Source organism: Danio aesculapii, chromosome 7, assembly GCF_903798145.1.
Source record: "Danio aesculapii chromosome 7, fDanAes4.1, whole genome shotgun sequence".
NCBI lineage: Eukaryota > Metazoa > Chordata > Actinopteri > Cypriniformes > Danionidae > Danio > Danio aesculapii.
In genome coordinates, this window is record NC_079441.1 from 73,534,109 (window position 1) to 73,558,185 (window position 24,077).

The 24,077-nt window shown below is 38.3% G+C and overlaps 4 protein-coding genes across 4 annotated transcripts in view; 2 read left to right on the plus strand and 2 right to left on the minus strand.

Annotated features, from left to right (window-relative positions):
- Positions 1–16,353, plus strand: part of sb:cb1081 (sterile alpha motif domain-containing protein 9) — an 18,409-nt gene extending 2,056 nt beyond the window's left edge. Inside the window, exons 3-15 of the mRNA XM_056462496.1 lie at positions 363–509; positions 3,649–3,795; positions 3,876–7,357; positions 7,954–7,991; positions 8,123–8,187; positions 8,536–8,750; positions 10,455–10,699; positions 10,785–10,925; positions 11,947–12,082; positions 12,583–12,612; positions 12,705–12,734; positions 13,026–13,055; positions 14,317–16,353. Coding sequence (XP_056318471.1) covers positions 3,916–7,357; positions 7,954–7,991; positions 8,123–8,187; positions 8,536–8,750; positions 10,455–10,699; positions 10,785–10,925; positions 11,947–12,082; positions 12,583–12,612; positions 12,705–12,734; positions 13,026–13,055; positions 14,317–14,594 — 4,650 coding nt within the window. The 5' untranslated portion in view covers positions 363–509; positions 3,649–3,795; positions 3,876–3,915 and the 3' untranslated portion in view covers positions 14,595–16,353. The remainder of the gene's footprint in view (positions 1–362; positions 510–3,648; positions 3,796–3,875; positions 7,358–7,953; positions 7,992–8,122; positions 8,188–8,535; positions 8,751–10,454; positions 10,700–10,784; positions 10,926–11,946; positions 12,083–12,582; positions 12,613–12,704; positions 12,735–13,025; positions 13,056–14,316) is intronic.
- Positions 16,354–16,519: 166 nt separating this feature from the next.
- LOC130232556 (histone H2B 1/2-like) lies at positions 16,520–16,956 on the minus strand. Its single transcript, XM_056462509.1, has one exon. The coding sequence runs from the start codon at positions 16,954–16,956 to the stop codon at positions 16,582–16,584; it is 375 nt and encodes a 124-aa protein (XP_056318484.1). The 3' UTR covers positions 16,520–16,581.
- A 977-nt stretch (positions 16,957–17,933) lies between these two features.
- LOC130232561 (histone H4) lies at positions 17,934–18,307 on the minus strand. The gene has a single exon (XM_056462514.1). The coding sequence runs from the start codon at positions 18,299–18,301 to the stop codon at positions 17,990–17,992; it is 312 nt and encodes a 103-aa protein (XP_056318489.1). The 5' UTR covers positions 18,302–18,307; the 3' UTR covers positions 17,934–17,989.
- A 3,429-nt stretch (positions 18,308–21,736) lies between these two features.
- Positions 21,737–22,619, plus strand: LOC130232557 (histone H2B 1/2). Its single transcript, XM_056462510.1, has one exon. The coding sequence runs from the start codon at positions 21,775–21,777 to the stop codon at positions 22,147–22,149; it is 375 nt and encodes a 124-aa protein (XP_056318485.1). The 5' UTR covers positions 21,737–21,774; the 3' UTR covers positions 22,150–22,619.
- The last annotated feature ends 1,458 nt before the right edge of the window (positions 22,620–24,077 follow it).

Genomic DNA, 24,077 nt, shown 5'->3' on the forward strand with positions numbered 1-24,077 from the left:
TCTAGCCAAAATAAAACAAATAAGACTTTCTTTAGAAGAAAAATATTATCAGACATACTGTGAACATTTCCTTGCTTCTGACTTCAACTGTATATATATATATTGTATTATATAAAAATATACATATAATCAAAAACAGATGTTTTATTCAATATAGTCATGCATATATTTATATACACAAAAAATATACACAGTATGCGTAAATATATTTATAAACATGACATTTTATATAACTTGTCATTTGACAGCACTAATGGCTACTCAAAAATGAACAACATATAAAAGAACATACTGTATGTAGTAAATGTAATAAGCATTCTTCTGCATGCATATCATTGTCTGAACTTGTTCCTTTTTTATAGGCGTTATTGTGTCTGTGGGTGGGGCTGAACACAGGAACTTAACCAACTGGTTCTGGAATACTGTAAAGTGTGTACTGCAAACACTTCTATTGGAGGAACAAAATCCCACACATCAGACATAATCAGAAGGAACACTCTATACCGCAGGTAAGCAGAAATAGCTTTGGCAATGGTCGCTGTTTTTAAGGTCTTTACAGGTCGCTGCATTTTGTCATGGACGGAGCTGCAGGGGTAATTCTTACTTATGATTTACTTTGATTACAGTCAAATCAAAAAAAGTAAAACACACATTATACATATATATATATATATATATATAGCATTAAATGTCACCATAGCAATATGGCAATATGTAGATATACTACTACAGTGTTAATTTTGTGATGAAAAAGTTTATACCAACGAAAACTGTACAAAAACTAAATAAAAGTGAAGCAATGATGACGACAACTATAATAAAAATATACTGACATCTTCGTTGACTAATAAAAACAAGACAAGAATGTGATTATGTATTTAAGTAAATATCCAATCAGATTTAATCTTGGTGTGTTGCGTAACGCATACACACACATCAGTAAGTAACTGATCCACAGTAGACGCGGGATGCGATTACATCATCATCATCCATAGGGGCGTCTGTCTGATTAAACTATGTATAATGAGATGGCAACAGCTGAGAGAAAAAGAAGATTCACGTTTGATGTCAAGACAAAAACACTGTAAATCGTATGGGGAGGAGAAAGCTGATAAAAACAACAAATCGAAAGCGGCATCAGCATGCCAGGGAATTGTCTTTTTTATTTTTTTGGCATTTTCAGTAGTCTACTATTCTTACACATAATTTTGCATATTACTTATGATAAAAATAAACTATTCATATCTAATTTTTGGTCTTCAATAGAAAAGCTATATTTCATATTTTAATTAAACAGTTTTATTTCATTTTAAGTTAGAATATTTTGTATAAATAAATTAATACAATATTTAATTAAATTATACTTAAATTAAGCCAAATATATTACTAAACATAAAATATACGACTAAAACTAGACTAAAAATAAAATGATTCAAAAGAATAAAATATGACTAAAACTAAAATGAATTTTTAGTCAAAAGACTAAGATTAGAACTTTACCAAAATTTGCTGTTAAAATTAAGTGTACTACTACGACTATTACTACTACTAATAATAATAATATACATGCTAATAATAATCATAATAATGTCATTATGTCCTCATTATGTCCTCAGTATTATGAAACACACTAGTTACTGTTGGTAAGAGCATCTGCTAAGTGTCTCTAATAATTGTAATACCTTAACTTTTTTTTTATATGACTTCTAAATAGATTGTTAGCAGTGATGGCATCACATAAAACTCTCTATGTAATTTAAGGTAGATTATTTCAGGGTAATAACTATTACAAAACAGACGGTTATGGTTTTGGACAGGCCTGGTTGTACACCATTTGAAATTTTTCTATTCAAATGTATTTGTATATATTTTACATAATGCAAATAGTTAGTTTACTTTTACTAAGGACAGCATGCTCTTTTCTAACATGACTAAACCACATCTTTTGCTGCATCCAAAAGTTGAAAAACATAATTATTTTATAAAAACGTAATATATTTACTGATATTAGTAAATAACTAACAACATCTAAATATTAACCTTATTCTTCAATGTGAAAGTGCGCTCGTTTTTGCGACTGTTTTTGAACTTCCGACTCAGCTGCGTATGTGAGAAATGACTAGGAATAATAAATGGCAGAAAACGGTCAAACTACTGGCTCTACACGCAAGTGTTTTCATGACTTTACAGACAAAGTTGGATAATATAATAAGAAAACATCAGTTTGCAACATCAAGCAGCAAACCGAGCTGTTTTTAACGTCTAAAAATGAATGGATGTGAATGAGACCGGAAGTCTCGAGCCAAAAAGATTCCAATGGCTGCACCCGCTCGTACGTGAAGAATAGGGTGAATAAGCCTGGGTTTTATTACATTGCCATGAACAATTACAGCAAAACCAGTTCATTTTGACCTTGTGGGGACTTTTTTGTCCTCATGAGGATAACGGCTCATAAAGTATAGTGTTTTGAAGATGTGAACGTGCAGATTGTTTTCTGTGAGGAGTGAGTTTATGGGTAGGGGAGAAAATACACAGTCTGTACAGTAGAAACAGCATTACTGCTATGGGGAGAGTCCATAAAACTTGAAAACTCAACGTTTAAAACAATTTGTAAAACTACTGTTGTAACGTATGGATTCATAAAGGTGTTGATATTTTTAAAATATTTTCTGGTAAGCATCAATTACATCTCGTCCCGAAACACATGGAGTGCAGTGTATTTAATGCCGAGTTCACACTGCATGATATTCATTATCGTCTCACACTGCATGACCAGAGTTGGGGGTAATGCATTACAAGTAACACAAGTTACGTAAAAATATAACTTTTCTAAGTAACGGGTAAGGTAGGCGGCACTGTGGCTTAGTGGTTAACACTGTGGCCTCACAGCAAGAAGGTCGCTGATTAGAGTCCCGGGTGTGGAGTTTACATGTTCTCCCCGCTTGGGTTTCCTCCGGGTGCTCCGGTTTCCCCCACAGTCCAAACACATGCGCTATAGAGGAATTGATCAATTAAATTGCCCATAGTGTATGAGTGTGTATGGGGGTTTCCCAGTACCAGGTTGTGGCTGGAAGGGTATCCGCTTCGTAACCTGTTAAAGTTGGCGATTCATTCCCTTGTGGCAACCACTGATAAATAAGAAAACTAAGCTAAAAGAAAATGAATCAATGAACGAGTAAAGCATTATTTTACTATTACTTTAATATTTACTAAGTAAAAGTTACTTTTTAATTGAATTAATTAGCTTTTAAAGAATAAATTGCCAAATTAATATTTGCATAGTCATGTTGAATCCCACACTCAAGGTAAATTAAGGTTATTTAGTGTATTGTTAATATCAAAGCTCCTCTATTTAAAAAAGAAAGAAAAATCTGCAAGTTCTTAAAGAGATCACGCCTCAGCCAAGTAAGGACAAGCAACGAAAAAGTAACTCAATACTAACGTAACACATTACTTACCATAAATTATAACCAAGTAGCAGAACTTTTTGGTGGCCAGAAGTTTGTTGGTAAGTTACCAGCAACTCTGTCTGGCTCACAAACATACACAAGAAGTGATAAGATCAATCAAGATCATGTGTGAGACTGGAAAAGATAATTGAACTAATCTGACGTACAAAATTTCTGTGCTCTGAATTGTGATTTACAGCAAAAGGGCCAAATGATTATTGAGAAGAAACTTTCGGGGAGCTGCTGGGATTTTAGAGATGCTAAGATTTGAGGAGATTGAGAGATGCCGAAACAGTGGATACCAGAGCAATGCCACTTAAGCTGTGCTCCAGAGGTTGAGGGTAAGGTAAGATGGTTTTTACTTTTTAATATATACTAATCTTTTGTGTCCCTCCGATATTGTCTTACGCATTTTGTAATCCACAGATTCAGTCCATTAATACCAGATGACTTGAACAATCCAGAGATGGAAGGTCAAACTATACCTTCATTTAAGGGCGGGACAATTCATATCTCGCCCGAGGTCATAGAATCCCTTTCACTTCTTGACATTGTGTGGTCCAACAAGTTCGAGAACGAGAACATTGATGCAGATGATGCCAAGCAAAAAGAAGCTGATTTTCTGAAAGGAGCTCCACCCCAGTGGCTGCATTTTTATTGGTCAGAGAAAGAAGACCGACATTTTGTCAAACGGAATGGCTACAACAATTTGGTAGAATTAATCAACAAAAACAAAAGGAAAATATGGAGTGTCATCGATATGCATTTGGTTTACCAACCCGGGAGTGGAGGGTCAACCCTGGCGATGCAGGTTCTATGGAAATTTCATAAGGAATTCAGATGTGCCAGAGTTACAAACTCTTCCCTGGATGTCGCAGAGCTTTCAAAGCAAGTAGTCAAGTTTTTTATGGTGGGAGATGATCAGGATCAGAACACTGTGCTGCTTTTACTGGACATCAAGGAAAAGATGAATGAAGATCAGCCATTTAAGAGAATTCTACAGGACAGCCTGATCAAGGAAATCAATGGGCAGAACATCAAAGCAAACATTCCAGTTGTGATCATTTTAAATTGCAGCATAATGGACTTCACAAGAACAGATACACTGAGCCTTGAAGCAAACTTGACTGAAGATGAAGAAATAAAACTAAGGGAAAAGCACAACCAAGTTACTACAAAGCACAAGGAGCATGAACGATTCAGGGGCTTCAACAGAATGCTTGGGAATTTTAGTCTGTTACATGATCGGTCAGTGCAAAAACGCATTGAAACTTTCACACACTCCCCAGAGTGTTGCATGATCTCAACGCCAAATGGTGCCCAAATCCCAGTAAAGTATTCAGCTTTCTCCACATGCTCCCTTGAAATAATATGGGCAAACATGTACCAAGATGTGCCATTGGATCATTTGTGTGCTGAGGAGTTGGAGAGCGAGTTTCTTAAAGGGGGTCAACCACAATGGGGGGACTTTTACAGCTCAGAGCATCAAGGCACCTTGTTTGTCAAAAGAGACCTCTATAAATCCTTGATCCAGCAGATTAATGTGCAGAGAAGAGGCCAGTGGAATGTGACAACCATCAATCTGTTTCACCACCCAAAGAGTGGTGGATCAACTCTTGCCATGCAAGTGCTGTGGGACTTGAGGAAACATCTCAGATGTGCCAAACTGAAATCCAAAACAACTGACGCGATGATTATCAAAGATGACATCATCAGATTAGCCAAAGAGGGAGGGGTGAAGCATCAAAACACTGTGCTTCTCCTGCTGGATGTAGGGGATGGAGGAAACAGAATAGCATACCGTTTGCAGAAAGAGCTTGACAAGAGAATTGCGGGAGATAACTTTCCAATGCTCATCATACTGAATGTTGCAAGCAAGACAACAATTCCCAAAAGCACCAGTGTGAAACTAAAAATGGAGCTGTTACCCGATGAAATGATCATGTTTAAGGAACACAAGCCAGTGATCAGGGAGGCACATGGGACAGATTCTGAGAGCTTTCACAGCTATAACATAATGTATGGAAACTTCAAAAAAGATTTGGTCAAAAAGGTCATCGGTAAGGACCTGGAGAATTATGTTAAACACAATAAGGCTTCCCCAAACACAAAACTCTTCTCGTTTTTAGCCCTGCTGAATTCATATATTCCGGGCTCCTACCTGCCTGAAAGATTGTGTTTGGAATTCTTTGCAAGTCAAGGTTCTCATGCAGGTGACACAATCAAACACATGATGACTCCCTTCATGGATCTTTTGGTGATATACAGTGCAGAGCACTGTGAGGACAAATGTGTCCGCATTGCACACCCTATGATTGCTGATGCATGCATCCACAAACTGTTTACCTTGTCTATACAGAGAGGTGAAATAACGCACAATTTTTTGTACTTCATAGTGAAAGCGTTAAAAAAGCAGGCTGACTTTCTGCACATTTGCAAAGACATTCTGATCACCAGACAGAAAGGAGATCAAGAACATGACAAGTTTTCAAAACTCATTCTTGACATCATGGAGGAAGACCTCTATACAAACTCTGCAAACTGTGTATCTGTGTTAGACTTTGCCTCTAATCTGTATCATAAAGATGCCTTCTATCCACAGGCTCTAGCACGGTTCTACTATATTAAATTTGCAGATTATACAAGGGCTGAAAGGTTTGCAGAAAAAGCCATTCAAAGAGATCCAAATAATTCTTTTATGAGAGACACACTTGGACAAGTTTTCAAAAACAGACTGAGGAAGACCGTCAAGGATAAAATGTCTCCGAATTATTCTCGTAGAGTTTTGGAGAATGCCGTTTCTGCTGTTAAAGCATTCAAAGAGGAGACAAAGACAGCTGAAGAGGAGCAGAAATCAGATGTCAGGGACAGCAATGCTCCTAGTACCTTTAATATCAGGGGCATATTTGGTTTCATCCAAGTTCTCAAGATTCTCTTTGATGCCCTCACACATCACAGTTCACAGTGGGCAGAATTTCTGAGAGGGAAAACATCTATCACATCTCTTGGCACTTCATTTAGAGACCAAAAGCTGAAGAGATACAACGATTTCCTCAGCACCCTCAAAGAAGAAATCAAGGAGAAATTTCATGTTTTTCAGTATTACCTCACATACTCAAAGCCAAGCATTGACAGAGAGGAACCGCCATACTTTTACCGAGATGTTGAAGATTGCTTCAAGAAATATGTGATTCAACAGGAAAAGGCTGCTCAAAGTAAACTGAGAATGCTTGAAATAAAAAAGGCGGATACATTTCCAGGGTTGTTGAACCTCTTAGACCAAGACACATCTGTGACAGAGTTAGAGGAGATTCTCAGTCTAATTAATGTTAATGATAGCCAAATTTACATTCTTGCCAACATCATTTTGTGCAACAAGTCTCCCACATCTCAGTCCCTCGTGCCAAAACGAGAACTTCAGTACATGATGTGGAGAGACTGGCAGCAAGAAAGAAAGAGAAGAAGCCCAGAGTTTTATCTGTTGGTCCTTTTGTTGTTTTGGCCTGGAGATGGTCAACAGAGTCAAAGTACACCAAACTCGCCAAACCTTGCAGAGTGTGTAATATATATGCACCAAGCCTTTGAGAGGACCTACAGACTGCACCTTCGCTCACGTTACCTGGTGCCCCTCTTTTTCCTTGGAAAAGGTGATCATTTGCAGAGAGTTGTGCATAGATCAAACGTAGAGCAAAATCAGATGGACGCTCTAACCAAAGGGGATGAGAAAGCTGAAATCCAGGAACTTCAACGAGTCCAAGGGGAGGTTAAAGACCACAAGGTGTTTGCTCTAAGGGGAACAGTCCAGGTTGAAGTAACTCCTCACCATGCAGCCAGTGTACGTGGCCAAGGCCTTGTTTCATTTTATCTGGGCTTTAACATCAGAGGGCCTGTAGCTTACAACATCAGACGTGAGTAATAATTGAGATGCATGAGACTCTGTATTTCATTTGCACATCAGATGGTCCTACTTTATATTAAATGGTATTAATTACTAGGTATGTACTTTTAAATGAATAATTTAGCACAATGCATATTGTAATTCTGTAATTACATTTATAATTACACTGATGACCAATCTTTTACCATAACCCAACCCTAAACCTACCCATAACCCAGACCTGTCCCTAACCTTACCCACAGACCACTTCAAGAGCAACAGAAGTGTTGTGGAATAGTGTATGAACAAAATAAGTAGTATGTACTTATTATTATTATTATTTTTGATGTAAGTACATAGTAATTAAAGCCACTTAATATAAAGTTAAGACATTATTATGAGGTAAAAGAACAACAAAAATGACATAGTGTTACTTTAAAAATAAAATCTGCTTTGTCCTTGCATTTCATCAGTGTTTATTGTGTGGTCTGGCACACACTGAAGCTAAGAAGGGGAGCAAAAATAGTTTCTTGTAAAAATAAATAGTTAATTTATTTAGTATAAATTGAGCTTCATATTTCATATTAGTGGTGTGAGTTTATCTTTTTGTTTTTTTAACCTATCCAGCATCACACAGACAGTGCCGTACATGTGCGTCGATTAGGGTAAGTAAAAATAGTTACACTTATTTAATGACTTTTTAATAATATTATTCCTTTTGTTTTAAGGTATATATAAACACATAGATTACATTTTGACTAGTTGTAATTGCTGAAATCTTAGCATATTGTTTTAGGATTCATTCGAATGGGACCTGATTGAACCCTCTGTGATCTCGAATGATGCACAGATAAAGTACAGGTGTTATTTTTACTGCATATTTGTACTTTTATTTATCTATCTATCTATCTATCTATCTATCTATCTATCTATCTATCTATCTATCTATCTATCTATCTATCTATCTATCTATCTATCTATCTACTATCTATCTATCTATCTATCTATCTATCTATCTATCTATCTATCTATCTATCTATCTATCTATCTACTATCTATCTATCTATCTATCTATCTATCTATCTATCTATCTATCTACTATCTATCTATCTATCTATCTATCTATCTATCTATCTATCTATCTATCTATCTATCTATCTATCTATCTATAAAAAAAAAGTTAATACTAGTTTGACGTTTTCCCACCAGAATAAATCTTGGATCGGGGTGTTATGAGTGCAGGAGGACTGGTCTACGTGTCGAATGCTTGTGTGATGTTCAGCTTGAATATTTTATTTGTGACTGGGAAAATCTAAGTGATATTCCAGAAATTGAGAATTGTACACCATGTGGCCCTTTGATGGATATTGGCATCATCTCTGGAGAACTGAACGCAGTTTATCTGCCTCATTTTCTGTGTTTAGGTAAGTTTACTAAAATATGACATGTTTTGTATTAAATTCTTAAAAGACTCAATTGTGTTTTGCAATAATTTTGTGATACTTTCATACTATTTTATCAAGTAAACATGTATGCTCTAGGGTCACAAATGCTTATGAATTTGTTTAGTTGCTTTGGAAGGGAACTTCTCGGTTATGCATGTAATCATGCCTCCTTAAGAGGGAATGAGATGCTTGTTCTCAATTTGCATACGTATACTACATCCTACATACCTTTGAGTGTGTAAAAGAATAGTATACAAACTCTGGGACAAACTACTCATTAATGGACCGTTATTTTGCTTAGTTACGAGCACTGTCAATCATCTTGGTGCATCATCCACATTCATTTCATATTTAATTTCCGACCATATTGTAGATTTAGCAGCAGGTTAATCTACCATTTGTGAGTCTTTCATGCAGAGAAATCTCTTTAGGTCTTTGGATAACAATGCATTCAGAATTTAATCTCCAAACATGTCTTTATAGATGTTCACATTGTTGTTGCAGATATAATATAACAAGGAAAACATGATTTAAATATTTTCCAGTTGGATAGATATTAATTAATAGTCATTAAAACATTTTTACAGAAGCCTCTCTACATGACAGTTGGCCTCACACATGTAGTGTTTGTTTACACTTTTTACCCGAGTTTGTAGTTCTCATTGAATTCATGTCCAGCACGCAATATATCGTGGGTAGTATTAGCAGTTAAGAGTACAGATGGTTCTACACTTTGAATAACCGGGAACCTTTGGTGTTCTCTTTTCAACATACTATGGTTTAGGAGGACACTAATTCTATTTTAAATACTACTTATGGTGAATAGTATATGACAGGGGTGCCCAAACTCGGTCCTGGAGTGCCGGTGTCCCGCATATTTTAGTTCCAGCCCCAATTAAACACACCTGAACCAGCTAATCAAGCTCTTTCTATGTATACTAGATTCTTCCAGGCATGTGTGTTGAAGGAAGTTGAAGCTAAACTATGCAGAACACCGGCCCTCCAGGACCGAGTCTGGGCACCCCTGGTATATGAATTGGGATGCCTAAAATGTGTCCCCTTTATAAACTTTTTGCATAAATTCATTTTCTTATCAGCTTAGTCCTTTAATTAATCAATTATTAATTATTAAATTGAATATCACAGCTAAATGAACCGCCAACTTATCCAGCATATGTTTTACGCAGCGGATGCCCTTCCAGCTACAACCCAACACTAGAAAACACCCATACACTCTTACATTCACATTCGGATTCACATTCAATTCCCCCTATAGTGCATGTGTTTTGACTGTGGGTGAATCCAGAGCACCCGGAGGAAACCCACACCAACACGGGTAAACATGCAAACTCCACACAGAAATGCACACTGACCCAGCTCAAACTAGGGACCTTCTTGCTGTGAGGCGATTGCTCTACCCACTGCTCCACTGTGTCGCCTTTTGCATACATGTAAATAATAAAAACATAGTCAAAGTGTAATTTTGGCAGATTTGGCATCAGAGTTAAGTTTTGGGGGGCTAAGAGGGATATTTTGAGTTTGGAAATGTATGTTTGTATAGTATGATTATGTCAAAATATGGAAGATCTATTTCAATATTTCAATAAATGACCCATTTAAATTTAAATTGACCCAATATTGCATGATTATCAGATTATCATCAGTACATTTACCAAAATGCAGGTGGACCTCCAGTTAAAGACGACGTGAGAATTCTCCACGTTGAAGACAGTGGAGTTTCATTCGAGAAATGCAAGTTAACCAGGTTCCACGCCAAACTTCTGGACCACACGTTTTCCCCTAAAGGTCTTCTTATGAAGAGTGGACGTTCTGTGAACTATCATTGTGAAACGCTGATCTACCAAACTCTCAAATCTCACCTGACGCTTCATGTGTACTTGATTCCAAGTGATAAAAAAATGATAGAGGTAAGAATTTAATAATGAAACCAAAGATCGGATGACTGCTTTTCAACTATCTGTGCTCAAGAGTACTTTAAATTATTTCCTCTAGGCTGTTAAAGAAAATGAGACTGAGAGCAAGGCTATTTTAAAGCCGGGACCTGAATGCTCGCTGCAGATGAAGACTTGGTTTTTGATGCGGACGCTGGAGAAAATGAGGAAATCTGCTTGTCATTCTGAAGTCCTACCTGAGGTAATTGAATACGCCTATGTGACTTAGTTGTGCAAGCAGTGTGGTTTATTAGCTTCAACTGTGTTTCTCCAGAGATCACATATGTCAGCCTTAAGGGGGTTGTTTAACTGATTTAATATGGAAGATGCAAGAAGGTATGCCTGCTAGTAGATTGGGTGACCAAGTAGATTGGGTGACCTCCACGTGGTTTCCTTTTCAAAGAGGAGGAGATTGCAATTTGGCACTTCTGTATGATTTTTTGGATCCCAACAAGCATTTTTGTGCTTTAAAGACATCTAATAGATGTCATTTCGAAAGTTTACCCTTAGCTTATACGATCCTCGAGCCCAGGGCTCCCTCCTGTTTGCAAGGCGAGAGGGGAGTTTGAGTTCAGGTAGATCTGGAGAACTCCCCTTCTGTAGTAGTTAATGAACAGATAGTGATTGCTCTTAAGAGATAACTAACTAGTAGCATGTTTATGGTGCCAATTTGGATTAGTCAATTAACTTATTAAATTAAATTAAAGCATGTTTTTGGATGGTGGGAGGAAACCAGGGAACCCGGGGAGTTCGGCGAGAACGTGTGAACTCCGCGTAGAAATATTGGCTGGCTTGGTAAGGACTAGAACCAGTGATGTTCTTGCTGTGAGGCAACAGTGCTAACCACTGGGCCACCGTGCCACCCGTCTAGGAAAGGAGGAGGAGCAGGGGTGGAAGGGGGGATTCTTCAAAACGAAAATGGCTGTAATATGGAGCTTAGGGTATTTATAGTGGCTTAGGAATCGTCTGATTGGTGAATCGTGAATTAAATAATGCAGGACCGGCTGCAAGCAATCATAAGCACGTAATCCTCTCCAAATTAGTTTAAAAATAAACCACATAGACGTCTTGGCTGAAACAATTTTGAGTGACAGATCTAATAGACATCTAACAATAGTCTAAAAGTACACCAGTCATCAGATAGACAGCAACACATGCCTACACATGTGAAATCTGTCAATCCACTCACAACCTTCTAACCCTTTCCCTTTTCACTCCATTAGCAGTTACAACTCAAGTACAAGCCTATAAAACCAAATTTCTTTGAAGTATTCGTTGATGCTCCAAAAGAAGACTTTTACCTTCAGCTGATGACGCAAAATCAAAAGGGAGTTGTATGGGATGCCAAAATACGCCAAGGTAATCATATTTAGACCTGTTCACCAAAGACTAAATATGTGCAATGGTAAGCGAACAAGCCTCATCCGTTCACTCATTGTTTGATTGGGTTTGTATATCTGTGTCAGCATTTTGTAAATGCAGTATAAGCACCCATTTTGGAGAATCATATCACCCATCCATCACCAAATCAATACATTAAATAAACATTCAGCTAGCCAGCAACTGCTTTAGGACTTGTTTACACCTGGTTACTTCATCAACTATTTTCCCAAAAAACCTAAACCTGGAAAAGTAGTTCATATGGAATAAAGTACAACCCTGTAGTATTTGTTTTAAACACAAAATGCAGACATATTTCCTCAGAAGCACATATTTCTCGGTTCTCAAACTGTATCCCTGGGCACATTTTCCCAATGAGCCTGTTTCGGCTGTGTCTGCCCTGATATAAAGCCTTATTGCGTTGAGTTTATTCATGCTTTTCAAATAATTCAGATATTTCTGTTTCTCTCCCTTTTTAGCTGACTATAGTCAGAGTACTTCTTCAGTCGGTATGTGACAATAACATGTTTTCACAGTGATCCAAGCATATGAGCAGTTAACAATATGATCATGTCATCTGACCAATTTGCTGCTTTTGCAGATACTCGCAGAGAATCTTATAGCTCAAATGGTGAGAATTATACTGTGTTAAAATTGTGATTATTGGTGTGGTATTTAACTTGCAATATTGCATAGTGCAAATGTGGAAAATGTATTGTTTACATAAACATTAAATAAGTATGAAAACTATGAAATGGAATTCACTGTTCTGCTGAAGTAGGTTTCTCTTTGGGTTTGGTCTTGTGTTTGAAATATGTAAAAGCATTTCTGAAAGAGTTATAGATTATATTGAGGTTCTGAACCGTGGGCTGTTTTTTATATTGTGATTAATGCTGATATTTATATGTTTGCTCATTTGCAGATGGAAGCAGAGATTTCCCCAGCTCAAGCGGTAAGTCTCAAGGACTTGTTCACACTAAAAGACTTAAATTCGTCTTAATTTTGTTAGCCACATAACTTAAGATATTTTAATGTTCTCACTTAATCCACTGAAACTGTGTGAAATTTATTTATGAACTAATTTCGAGTGGATCACATGCTTATGATTGCTTGCTGCTGGACCCGCATTATCCAATATACAATGCACCAATCAGATGATTGCTAAGCTGCAATAAATACCCTAAAGCAGGTCGCACACCAGAAGCGCCGCGTAGCGCCACACAGCGCCATACATTTCAGAATTCTAAACATAGGTTTTTATCAGGGTACACACACCGGTGCCGCAAGTCAACGGCTGTCAGCGGCGCCCAGCCACGACTCAGGACACTGTTCATTTCTCTGACGTGCCACAGAGCACCATCTGATTAGTTTCATGTTAAATATCATGCGAATGTCCACATCTGGTGTATGATACTTTTAACTGTCATGTGCATGCCGTGTGTCGTCATGCTGAGCGCCACATCCGGTGTGTGACGGCCTTAAGTTCCACATGACAGCCATCTTCGTTTTGAAGAATGCCTCACAGCAAGAACATCTCTGGTTCCAGTCTTTATCAAACCAGCCAACGTTTTTGTGTGGAGTTTACACGTTCTCCCCGTGCTCACATGAGTTTCCCTTGGGTCCCCCTGGTTTCCTCCCACCGTCCAAAAACATGCAACTTAAGTTAATCGACTAATCCAAATCATCACCATAGACATACTCCTACCAAATACTTATCTTTAAAAAGCAACTACTATCTGCTCTTCAGCCACCATGACAGGGGACTCCTCGAGATCTACCTGAGCTTAAACTCCCCTCTCGCCTTGCAATGGGAGGGAGCCCCGGGCTCGAGGATCTTATGAGCTCAGGGCTCTCTCCCAGAACAGCATGCCAAACAAGCTTTATAATCAATCATCAGCTAAGGGTGAACTCTACAGTACATTACTGTTACTAGCATTGCTGTTGTCATTGATTTCACAAATTATGTAACCATGAAAATAATAGCATTATTAGGAATTCTTTTGAACAAATGTCCTAATTTTCATAATTCACATTCACTTTATACTTCTGGTTTTGTCACTTTTGTCAGCTGATTTTGCTAATAATTTATGGCACAATATGTCAGCTGTAGTATCATTGTAATTGCTTATTTTGAACAATCTGTTGATAGTTGTTTTCACCATGTGTTTTGGTCAATCGGAATCATTTATTGTTGGTTTTATTGTTATCCACAGGCAACAGAGCTGTGCATGAGGTCCTGCTTGAGTGTCTTGATAATCTGATCTCAGACGAACTGAAAAAGTTTAAATGGCATTTGAGTAATGGAGTGGAAACCTTCGAAAAAGTTACGAAAAGTTCACTGGAGAATTTAGAAAGATGTGAGGTTGTGACATGTTTAATCGATCAATATAAAGAGAGTGGGGCTCCTAAAGTTACTGCAATAATTTTGCGAAAAATGCAGAAGAACAACATTGCAAATTGCCTGGAGGAGAAACTTTATGCGAGGAGCTAAAATGTTGTATATTTCATGCAAAGAAAATTTGTTTTATTTTTTGTTAAAAGTCCCATTAAATTAATGCCAGTGTTTGCTTGTCATATTCTTAGCTATGCAGTGATTTGATTTAGAATAATACTTATAATAATAATAACAAAGAAAATCTTTCTACCAGATTTTCAATTGATATTAAAGGTGCAGCAGGTGATTGTCTTCAGATACACTGTTGTTGTGCAGGTTGAAAGTCTCTTCACATTCTGAAAGTAAATAATCTAAATTTGTTTATAGGTCTTTCTATATTCTGGGTAAGGCATACAACTAAAAAAATGCTCATCCAATTAAATATTTTATTTTGTAATGTCTTGTCTTCCTATGTCCTGCCTTGCCTCCCACCATGTGCGCCTTTGTGTGTACTTGCACTAGGCTATATGAGTGCTCCGAATCAGGCCCAGATACTGTCACTTTTGGTGGATCTGTTCAGCACATGATGTGACTGTGTCACTGCATATCAAACCTTTTAAAATACAAAACAATATCACTAAAGCTAGATCCACTGTGCTGAACGAGAGCAGTTAAACTGAACAGAGCATAATCGATGACAGAAGCTTGCTCCGGCCCAGAAGGTAAAATGCAGTGTGAGTGCAGGAGAGGGGATGGAGGACATTTATGCCTGAGCATGGTTCAAGACAACCGTGTCATGTGAGTACACACCTTAGTCTTGTGTCTTGCTTCTCTTTGGTTGTGTCATGTCATGTGATCCTTGGTGTTTGATATAAGTGCCCTCAAGTTTTCTTGTTCCTGGTCTAGCTTTGTGTAACCGCTGTCGGTGAGGTTGTTGTGTTTGCTTTGCCATGAGTTTATTTCTGGTCAAATTCATGTCTTGTATTATGATAAGTTTAGTGTTAAGTTCTTGTTTAGCTCTTTTTGCTAATAAACTGCATTTGGGTGCTATATGCTCGCATTCAGTGGAATTCATTACAGAAAGCTAGACCTGAAACAGCTGGACCTCCAGTAAAAGACGACGTGAGGATTCTCCATGTTGAAGACTGGAGTTTCATTCGAGAACTGCAAGTTAACCAGGCCGATGACATGAAATCTCTGATCGGTTTGGAAAAATACAACATCATCCTTAAGTTAAAACCAACACAAGCGCAAATGAGAACGCTTCTGGGTTTTCTGTCAGCGCCTAGACTGAAAGAGACATTTTACCAAAGCCTTTTAAAACACGAGCGCTGTCTTGTTGAAGATTTGGAGCATTCTGGGTAGACTCTCTTCTGTGTCAGTGCCAAGATTATATAATGGGTTATAGTTATTTTACAGCAGATCATTCTGATGGATAAAATAGTAAGATCTGGAATTTAATGAGGCGTGTAGTGTCAACTTAATGAACAGTCCAGTTAGTGCTGAGTATTTTCTGCTTCTGTTTGACATTGATGGTCATGACGTTATTGAATATTTCCAGATCTCCACATTTGAGTCTGTCTGCCTGGATGCTCTGCTTTTTGTCCATAAATCTTCCCCCTCCATCCTTCTCACTAAACCTCCAGTAATGTTTGGGTGTCGTGTCTTTTATTTTGTAGTTTAGTGTTGTCTTCCTGTTGTAGTCTCCTAGTGTCATGGTCCCATTGGTCGTTTCATGTCTTGTGGTCCATTTAGTTTAGGTTTGGCCCTCATGCTTCAATCGCTTCTCGTTTGGCTTTACTTTGTGCAACCCTGCTGTCGGGAGTTGTGCTGTCATTTTATGCTTTGATCAAGCCAAGTTTGTGATTAAGATATGTGAGTGTTCTGGTTAAGCCTTGTTTTTTTCCCTTACTGGGGTAAAAAAAAAAATAAACAAAGCTTGAAAATAATTTAAGTAATTGTTTTGCTTAAGGATTCACTGTTTATAAGCTTTCAAAATTCCGGACACCTCCTCAATGGATTACTTCTACAATAATAAGCTCTTTAAGTGAGTGAGATGTGTGGCTCTTAAAAGAGCCTTTGTGTGTTGTTCTCCGTCAGAGCTCTACTTGGAGCTGGTGTATTTGGTGACGGCCTTGGTGCCCTCAGATACGGCGTGTTTGGCCAGCTCCCCGGGCAGCAGCAGTCTCACGGCGGTCTGGATCTCTCTGGAGGTGATGGTGGAGCGCTTGTTGTAATGGGCGAGACGAGAAGCCTCACCGGCGATGCGCTCGAAGATGTCGTTGACGAACGAGTTCATGATGCCCATGGCCTTGGAGGAGATGCCGGTGTCAGGATGAACCTGCTTCAGCACTTTGTACACGTAGATAGCGTAGCTCTCCTTCCTGGTCCTCTTGCGCTTCTTTCCTCCTTTACCGGCGGCTTTCGTCACGGCTTTCTTGGAGCCCTTCTTGGGCGCAGTCTTGGCTGGCTCAGGCATAATGAGGCTTAATGATGGATTCTTCACGGGTGAATGAATTCTCAAAGACGTACGGGGGTTTATATTCACTACTATATGCTAATTTAGAGACGCCGTGGAGGCCTCTGATTGTGAGATTACAAAGGCCAAACTCACATTTCATTGGAGAACGCGTTGCAGGACTAGAGTCAATCACAGGCGGTTAAATAACAGCTCCGCCCTACGATTCAAATTTTAACGACACCCTTCACAGTGCTCGGTTCCTTTTGTTTCGTTTCCCGCTCATTTTAAGCTTTATTTTTAATAGTAAGGCAGAGTATCTGTTTATAAAACTGTAATGTATAAAATCCTAAAAACGATACTTTATCACTTTACAAAACCGATTAAGCCCTTTGAGCAAACGATCCTTTAATTTTATTGTAACCATTCTTGTGCATATATAACGCAGACTACAGGAAACCTGCTTTCTTAAAATCACAACCATAAAAATACTCTAATAATAAACTATAAAAATGCAGCTTATGCTACTTTTGAACGATGCTAAGAGCATTATTTTAAATACATCTAAAGAAGGCTTTTGACAGGTAATTAATAGGGTCAGACAGAATCTGCGGACATTTTTTTGCTTTTTTAGAGGATTTTTTTTAAAGTGCGGATTTATGTAGAATAATTTGAGTATCAGCTAAAACTCAACAGATTAAATTATATATATATATATATTTTTTATTATAAATAAACAATGTCTGCAATGCAAATCTAAATAGATCCACTGGATTGGTAAACAAAACAAATTTCATATCCACTAAGAGACAGAACATAATACTTTACAAACTTTTTAGTAAACAAAGCATCTCAGCAATATTACTGTATTCCTATTAACAATATTAGTGAGATTAATTATAAAGTAATAGACATAATGATGGGTCAATATCTGGGGACTTCTGCGCCCTCATTGTGGCCCTAATAGTATTTACTAAAATATCAGATAAAGACTCTTCGAGTGAATTGTTGTGTGGCTCTTAAAAGAGCCGTTGTGTTGGTTTATTTGAGCGGTTTATCCACCGAAGCCGTACAGAGTGCGTCCCTGTCGCTTCAGCGCGTACACCACATCCATGGCGGTGACGGTCTTCCTCTTGGCATGCTCGGTGTAGGTGACGGCATCGCGGATCACGTTCTCCAGAAACACCTTCAACACCCCGCGAGTCTCCTCGTAGATCAACCCAGAGATACGCTTCACACCACCACGGCGAGCCAGACGGCGAATGGCGGGTTTGGTGATTCCCTGGATGTTATCGCGAAGAACTTTACGGTGACGCTTTGCGCCTCCTTTACCGAGTCCCTTTCCGCCTTTGCCTCTTCCGGACATAATGATTGATATAAGATCCTTACTGGTAGACCAGAATGATAGAATAACATAACCTTGTCGATTGAGACAGTTTACGTCTACCTACAGGACCTAACTGAAACCAGCCTTGCAGCACACAGGCCACGCCCCTCGCTTAAAAAAGCAGAAAACAATGAGATGTAACCTAGATATGGTCATATAAGTTATTCAAGAATTATATTCACTTAAGCAAAATAATATAAAAGTTACATTTTTAGGGTTCCCGCTCTTATTGGATTAAGAGGTAACAAAGAGGCAGACAATTTAGCAAAAAACAAAAGCCATAGACAGAGGAAAGGGTATCCAGATTCCCCTTAGGAGGTTAGAAATTAAATCAGTCATCAAAAAGAACATGGAAGTGTGGCAGCAGTACTGCGACACTGAAACTAAAGGTAGGCACTTTTACCAAATCCAGTCGACAGTAGGTAAGGGTAGAGAAACAGATAAGAGCAGAATTGAGGAGAACATAATTACAAGGTTACGACTGGGTCACTTAAGGTTGACTAGTACAAAGTATTTAATTAGCAAACATCCAACGGGGCTCTGTGATACATAGTGAAACAGTTGAACATATTATAATGCACTGTAGGAAATATACTATTGAAAGAAGAGCTAAAGGAAGATTTGAAGATTAAAGAAGTGCAGTTTTTAATTAAAAATGTATTATATTCGGGTAGAAGTGTTAAATCTTTATTGTTACAGTATTTGACAAGTACTGGATTGCACAAGCAAGTTTAAGCCACTCTGGATGCCATGTGTGTCCACAGGATTTTTTTTTGTGTACAAATATGCATGCAAATTACATCTTGAACACGTTTTATTATAAAGTGCCGTGTTCTGCACATTGATCTAACTGGAAATGTTTCATATATTATGTCCTCTGGTATAGTGGATTTTAAAATCTGAATATTAGTGTGCATTCACATCAATCTAAACACATTTTTTTCTTATTAAGAAGTACAGAGAAGACAGTTTTGATGTTTTTGTATAAATAGCCAATTTGTATGTCTTCTTTTCAGATCAAGCTTACTTTATGGCGTTCATCACTATTTCCCTTTACAGAAACACCACATGAGTTTATTGTGCAATATAATCTTAAAATTACATATGATCTCAGTGAAACATTTAAAATGGGTTTTGGAAAATGTGAAACTCCTGTAATGTCGTAAACAAATGAGGAAATAATCATATGGTCAAAATCGCAGGAATACATTACAAAATCAAACTACACCTTTTAAGGGCTCTTGAGCACATAAGGAAACTCATTCCTGTTATTTATTCATGCTATAATCAAATGTTTTACTCACTTTAAGAAATAAAAAAATAATAATGTAAGTTGCCTTCAAAATTAAAAATGTTTTTGTCATTTTCTTTCTTTTTTTTTTTTTTTTTTTTTTTTAAGAAAAATACACTACATGGACATATGGAGTTTTTATGACAAACACATGTCTTGGCAACACATCCATCTTGGAAGTGAAAACAAGTGAATTAGCTGACAATTGTTTATACATACTTTAAAAAAATGTCAGAGTTTTGATAAAGAAAAACCCCAGGCACATAAAAGAACATGCAAAAAACAGATAAAGACAACACATTGCAGCCCGTATTGTAAATTATTGTAATTATTTTATTTACCATGTTATTGAGCATTTCAAAATTGATCAAAAATAGTGCAAGTGGCTCTGGAAATCTCAACTCTCCTCATTTGAAGTCAATGTTTCAATATAATCTCAAGATTTATTAGTGTTTACATGAATAACTAAAGCACAGGCTTTAATTGAAAGAGGAAGGGGGGGGGGGGGGGGGGGTCATGACCCTTTTATGTGAACAACAGTACAACCAAAGTCAGTTATGATTGTTAACTAGGGGTTTCAGATGATAATAATAAATGATGGGTAATTAATTTCTGCTTGGTCTGTGTTACAAATGTGCTACACACTTCACCTCAAATGTTTGAAAGTTACTAAGCGCAAGGGTATAGCTACAACACAATCTATTTGATGGGTTTCTGTTTTTGGTAGTTGTTCTTGTCTGGCTGTGTTTTACCGTTTGTAAACTATAGTTTCTGGTAGTTCACATGGGAAATGATCATCTCTTGATTTGATTACGATTAGCCTCCAAAAGGAAGCGGTTCAGCAGAGAACAATGCGACTTCTTTTGGGCGCGAAACACAAACGGTTGAAAGCGTGAGATGTATGTGATTGGCCAGTTGCAGTGCTTAGACGGCCCCCACTATCCAATCACGAGCCACGGTTCCCTCTGTACATGGGGGCGCGCGTTCTAGGTGGGTTTAAAAGAAGCTGTAGTTGAACAGAGACGGTATTATCTGTCCGTGCGTAGCAAACTAATAATGGCTAGAACCAAGCAGACCGCTCGTAAATCCACCGGGGGTAAAGCCCCCAGGAAGCAGCTCGCCACTAAAGCTGCCCGCAAGAGCGCCCCGGCCACCGGAGGAGTGAAGAAGCCTCACCGTTACAGGCCCGGTACCGTGGCTCTCAGAGAGATCCGCCGCTACCAGAAGTCCACCGAGCTGCTAATCCGCAAGCTGCCTTTCCAGCGTCTGGTGCGAGAAATCGCTCAGGACTTCAAGACTGACCTGCGCTTCCAGAGCTCTGCCGTCATGGCTCTGCAGGAGTCCAGCGAGGCTTATCTGGTCGGTCTGTTCGAGGACACAAACCTGTGCGCCATCCACGCCAAGAGGGTCACCATCATGCCCAAGGACATCCAGCTGGCCCGCCGCATCCGCGGAGAGCGTGCTTAAATCACAGCTGGCCTGACACAAATCAACCCCCAAAGGCTCTTTTCAGAGCCACCACCACTGCATCAAACGGGCATTTCAAGTTTAAACAATTGATAGTTTTTTCTCTTTTTTTTTCACGTTAACGGAGTTCGTGATAAACTGCCTAACATATTAGTCCTGAAGTGGTTTATGTTGAAGTTTTTGCAATTTAATAAGGGATTTCGTTACTAGTATTCGTATCCAGTTATCAAGTGTAATAATTGTTTAGACTAATTAGTGAATTTTGACACCGATAGAAGAAAATATAAATAGTAGTACAAATTTTGAAGTAGACCAAGTCTATCGTATGATTCATACGTACATCTAAAAATGTTGAAACGTAAACATGCATGTGTTCACTGCATATTTTTATGAAAGGATATGATTTTAAACCGAAAACAACATCAAGCTCTATAGGGAGGAAAGCGTTTTGATTGGCACGGTGCGCGACATGATAAACGAGTGGTGGGCGGGGCAATATTTAAACGCCACGTGATTGGCCCTCTTTCGCTGGTGATGTCTTGACTTCCCCAATGAAATGTGAGTTCGGCTTATGAAATCACACAATCCATAGGTTTCCACTGCATCTCTAAATTAGCATACATTTGTAAATATAAACCTCTGTACAGCGTCGACTATTCATTCAATTATTTGATTGCAAACAATTTGTCTCATCATGCCTGAACCCGCCAAAGCTGCGCCCAAGAAGGGCTCTAAGAAAGCCGTGACGAAGACCGCCGGTAAAGGTGGAAAGAAGCGCAAGAGGACCAGAAAGGAGAGCTACGCTATCTACGTGTACAAAGTGCTGAAGCAGGTTCACCCCGACACCGGTATCTCCTCCAAGGCCATGGGCATCATGAACTCGTTCGTCAACGACATCTTCGAGCGCATCGCCGGTGAGGCTTCTCGTCTCGCCCATTACAACAAGCGCTCCACCATCACCTCCAGAGAGATCCAGACCGCAGTGAGACTGCTGCTGCCCGGAGAGCTGGCCAAACACGCCGTGTCTGAGGGCACCAAGGCCGTCACCAAATACACCAGTTCCAAGTAGAGCTCTGACGGAGACCAACACACAAAGGCTCTTTTAAGAGCCACACATCTCACTCACTTAAAGAGCTTCCTGTGTGATATAATTACAGTACGGATGTTAGTGAAACTAACAAGCGGGACAACGTTACAATTAACAAACTAGCATAACATATGTTATATTTGTGTGTCCGTGTTCAATCCATAAGTACGCAATTCTCTAAAATCTAATATCTAAAATGGGATAAATAACACTGGTGGTTCTCTGCTCATTCTGATAAAATGCTTGCTAAAGAGCAAGACATTGTGTGTGCATGTGTGTTCCGGTCTGACCTTTGTTTGCATGCCATAATTAATCTCTGAAGATTGTTCTGACTGAAACATTGCACATTATGTTAGTGTAATTGTTAATTTTGGATTGTAAGCAGAGCTGCCCACAAACTCTGAGTACTGGCTCCTCCTGATGGAATGGCAAACTATCTTCAATAAACTTACTTTAACTGATTAAATGTCTGACTCCTGGTCTCCATCTGACCCACGCGAGCCATTTTGGGCGCTCCGTCCTAGAAAACACTACCTTGTGTTGATTTTAGTTTTCCAGGTCATCAAAACACTACCTTATTCAGCAGCCTTTTAATCAGCAATAAGTTAGTAGTTTAATAAATTAAAACCTTTATGCTTTGTTAATAGTGAGAATTGTACCTTAAAATAAAGTGACCTCAAGTTTTATTGTGCCTTTATGATCATACAATTTGGTCTTAGAGTGGCTGTTACACAGTTATGTTCACACAAACACCAGGAATATATAAGTTTAATATCTGCAGTAATAGTCTATTCATTACAGCATGCATTGACAATTATTTCCAAAGTTTTTGCAGTTTTTTTAACCATTGAATGAGGGTTTTGTACCCAAAACAGTAATCCAGTCTTGACACAAGAAATTTTTTTATTTCATCATTTAAAACAGAGAGTAAAGGCTTTGCTAACATCACATTGTTGTAGGACATTATTGTTATCAATCAAGTGTAACAAAACAGATGAATGACAAATAAAAGATCTCAGAAATCAAAAAGCAAAACGGTTTACTATTAAAAACATTCTTAAAACATATTTATTAATGTAAAGGACCTGCATTATGCACATCCTATTCACTCCCAAAGGTCAGGTCATTTTGACTGAACAGTTTTTTCTGGACTGTTTCTGTTTTGATTCAAGCTGTGAATAATATGTGTTCAGAATTGTCAAAAATGCCCTCACTGTAGTAAGGCATAATTTTTAGTCATTTGTATATTCATACTCACATGCAGGAGTATTTGTGTAATCATTTAAGCACACTGCTGTCCTTTTCAAATCAGGAAGCTTAATCAATTTCCCAAATTGTTGTGTTTCACTGTTATTGAATTGGTTTTAACGTTTGAATGAACACAAACACTTCCAAAATGTGTACAATAAACCACAGTAGGCCATTTGAACCTTCCACTACTACCACTGACACCCGTTCAGCCTGTTCTGTTGTTTGGCATGGCCTAGTGCTGTACATCACACATACGCTGTAAATGATATAGCTTAAAAAAAATAGTGTAATTGAGATTAAATCAGTATTTAACACAATTAAACTGAGTGAGGTGGTAAATGATGTAAGGTATGATAAACACCTTAAAAGGGCCTAAACACAAAGAGTGTCAAGCGGACAAGGATCCTCCGGACGGGGTGCGTGTGTTTCAATCTGCCCACAGCAGCGGCTCTGTGGAGCCCACCACACGGCCCTCGGTGATGCGGCTTTCACCACAGATGCTTTTCCTCTTTTAGATCAAAACACAATAGACGACTAAAGTTTTTATTCAACCTTTTCACTTAAACAAGGTAACAAATGTACACACGGCCTTTCCTCATAGCTGATGTTCCTCATGAATTCGATGTGATTTAAACAAAATTAACATTTCTTATTCGCGT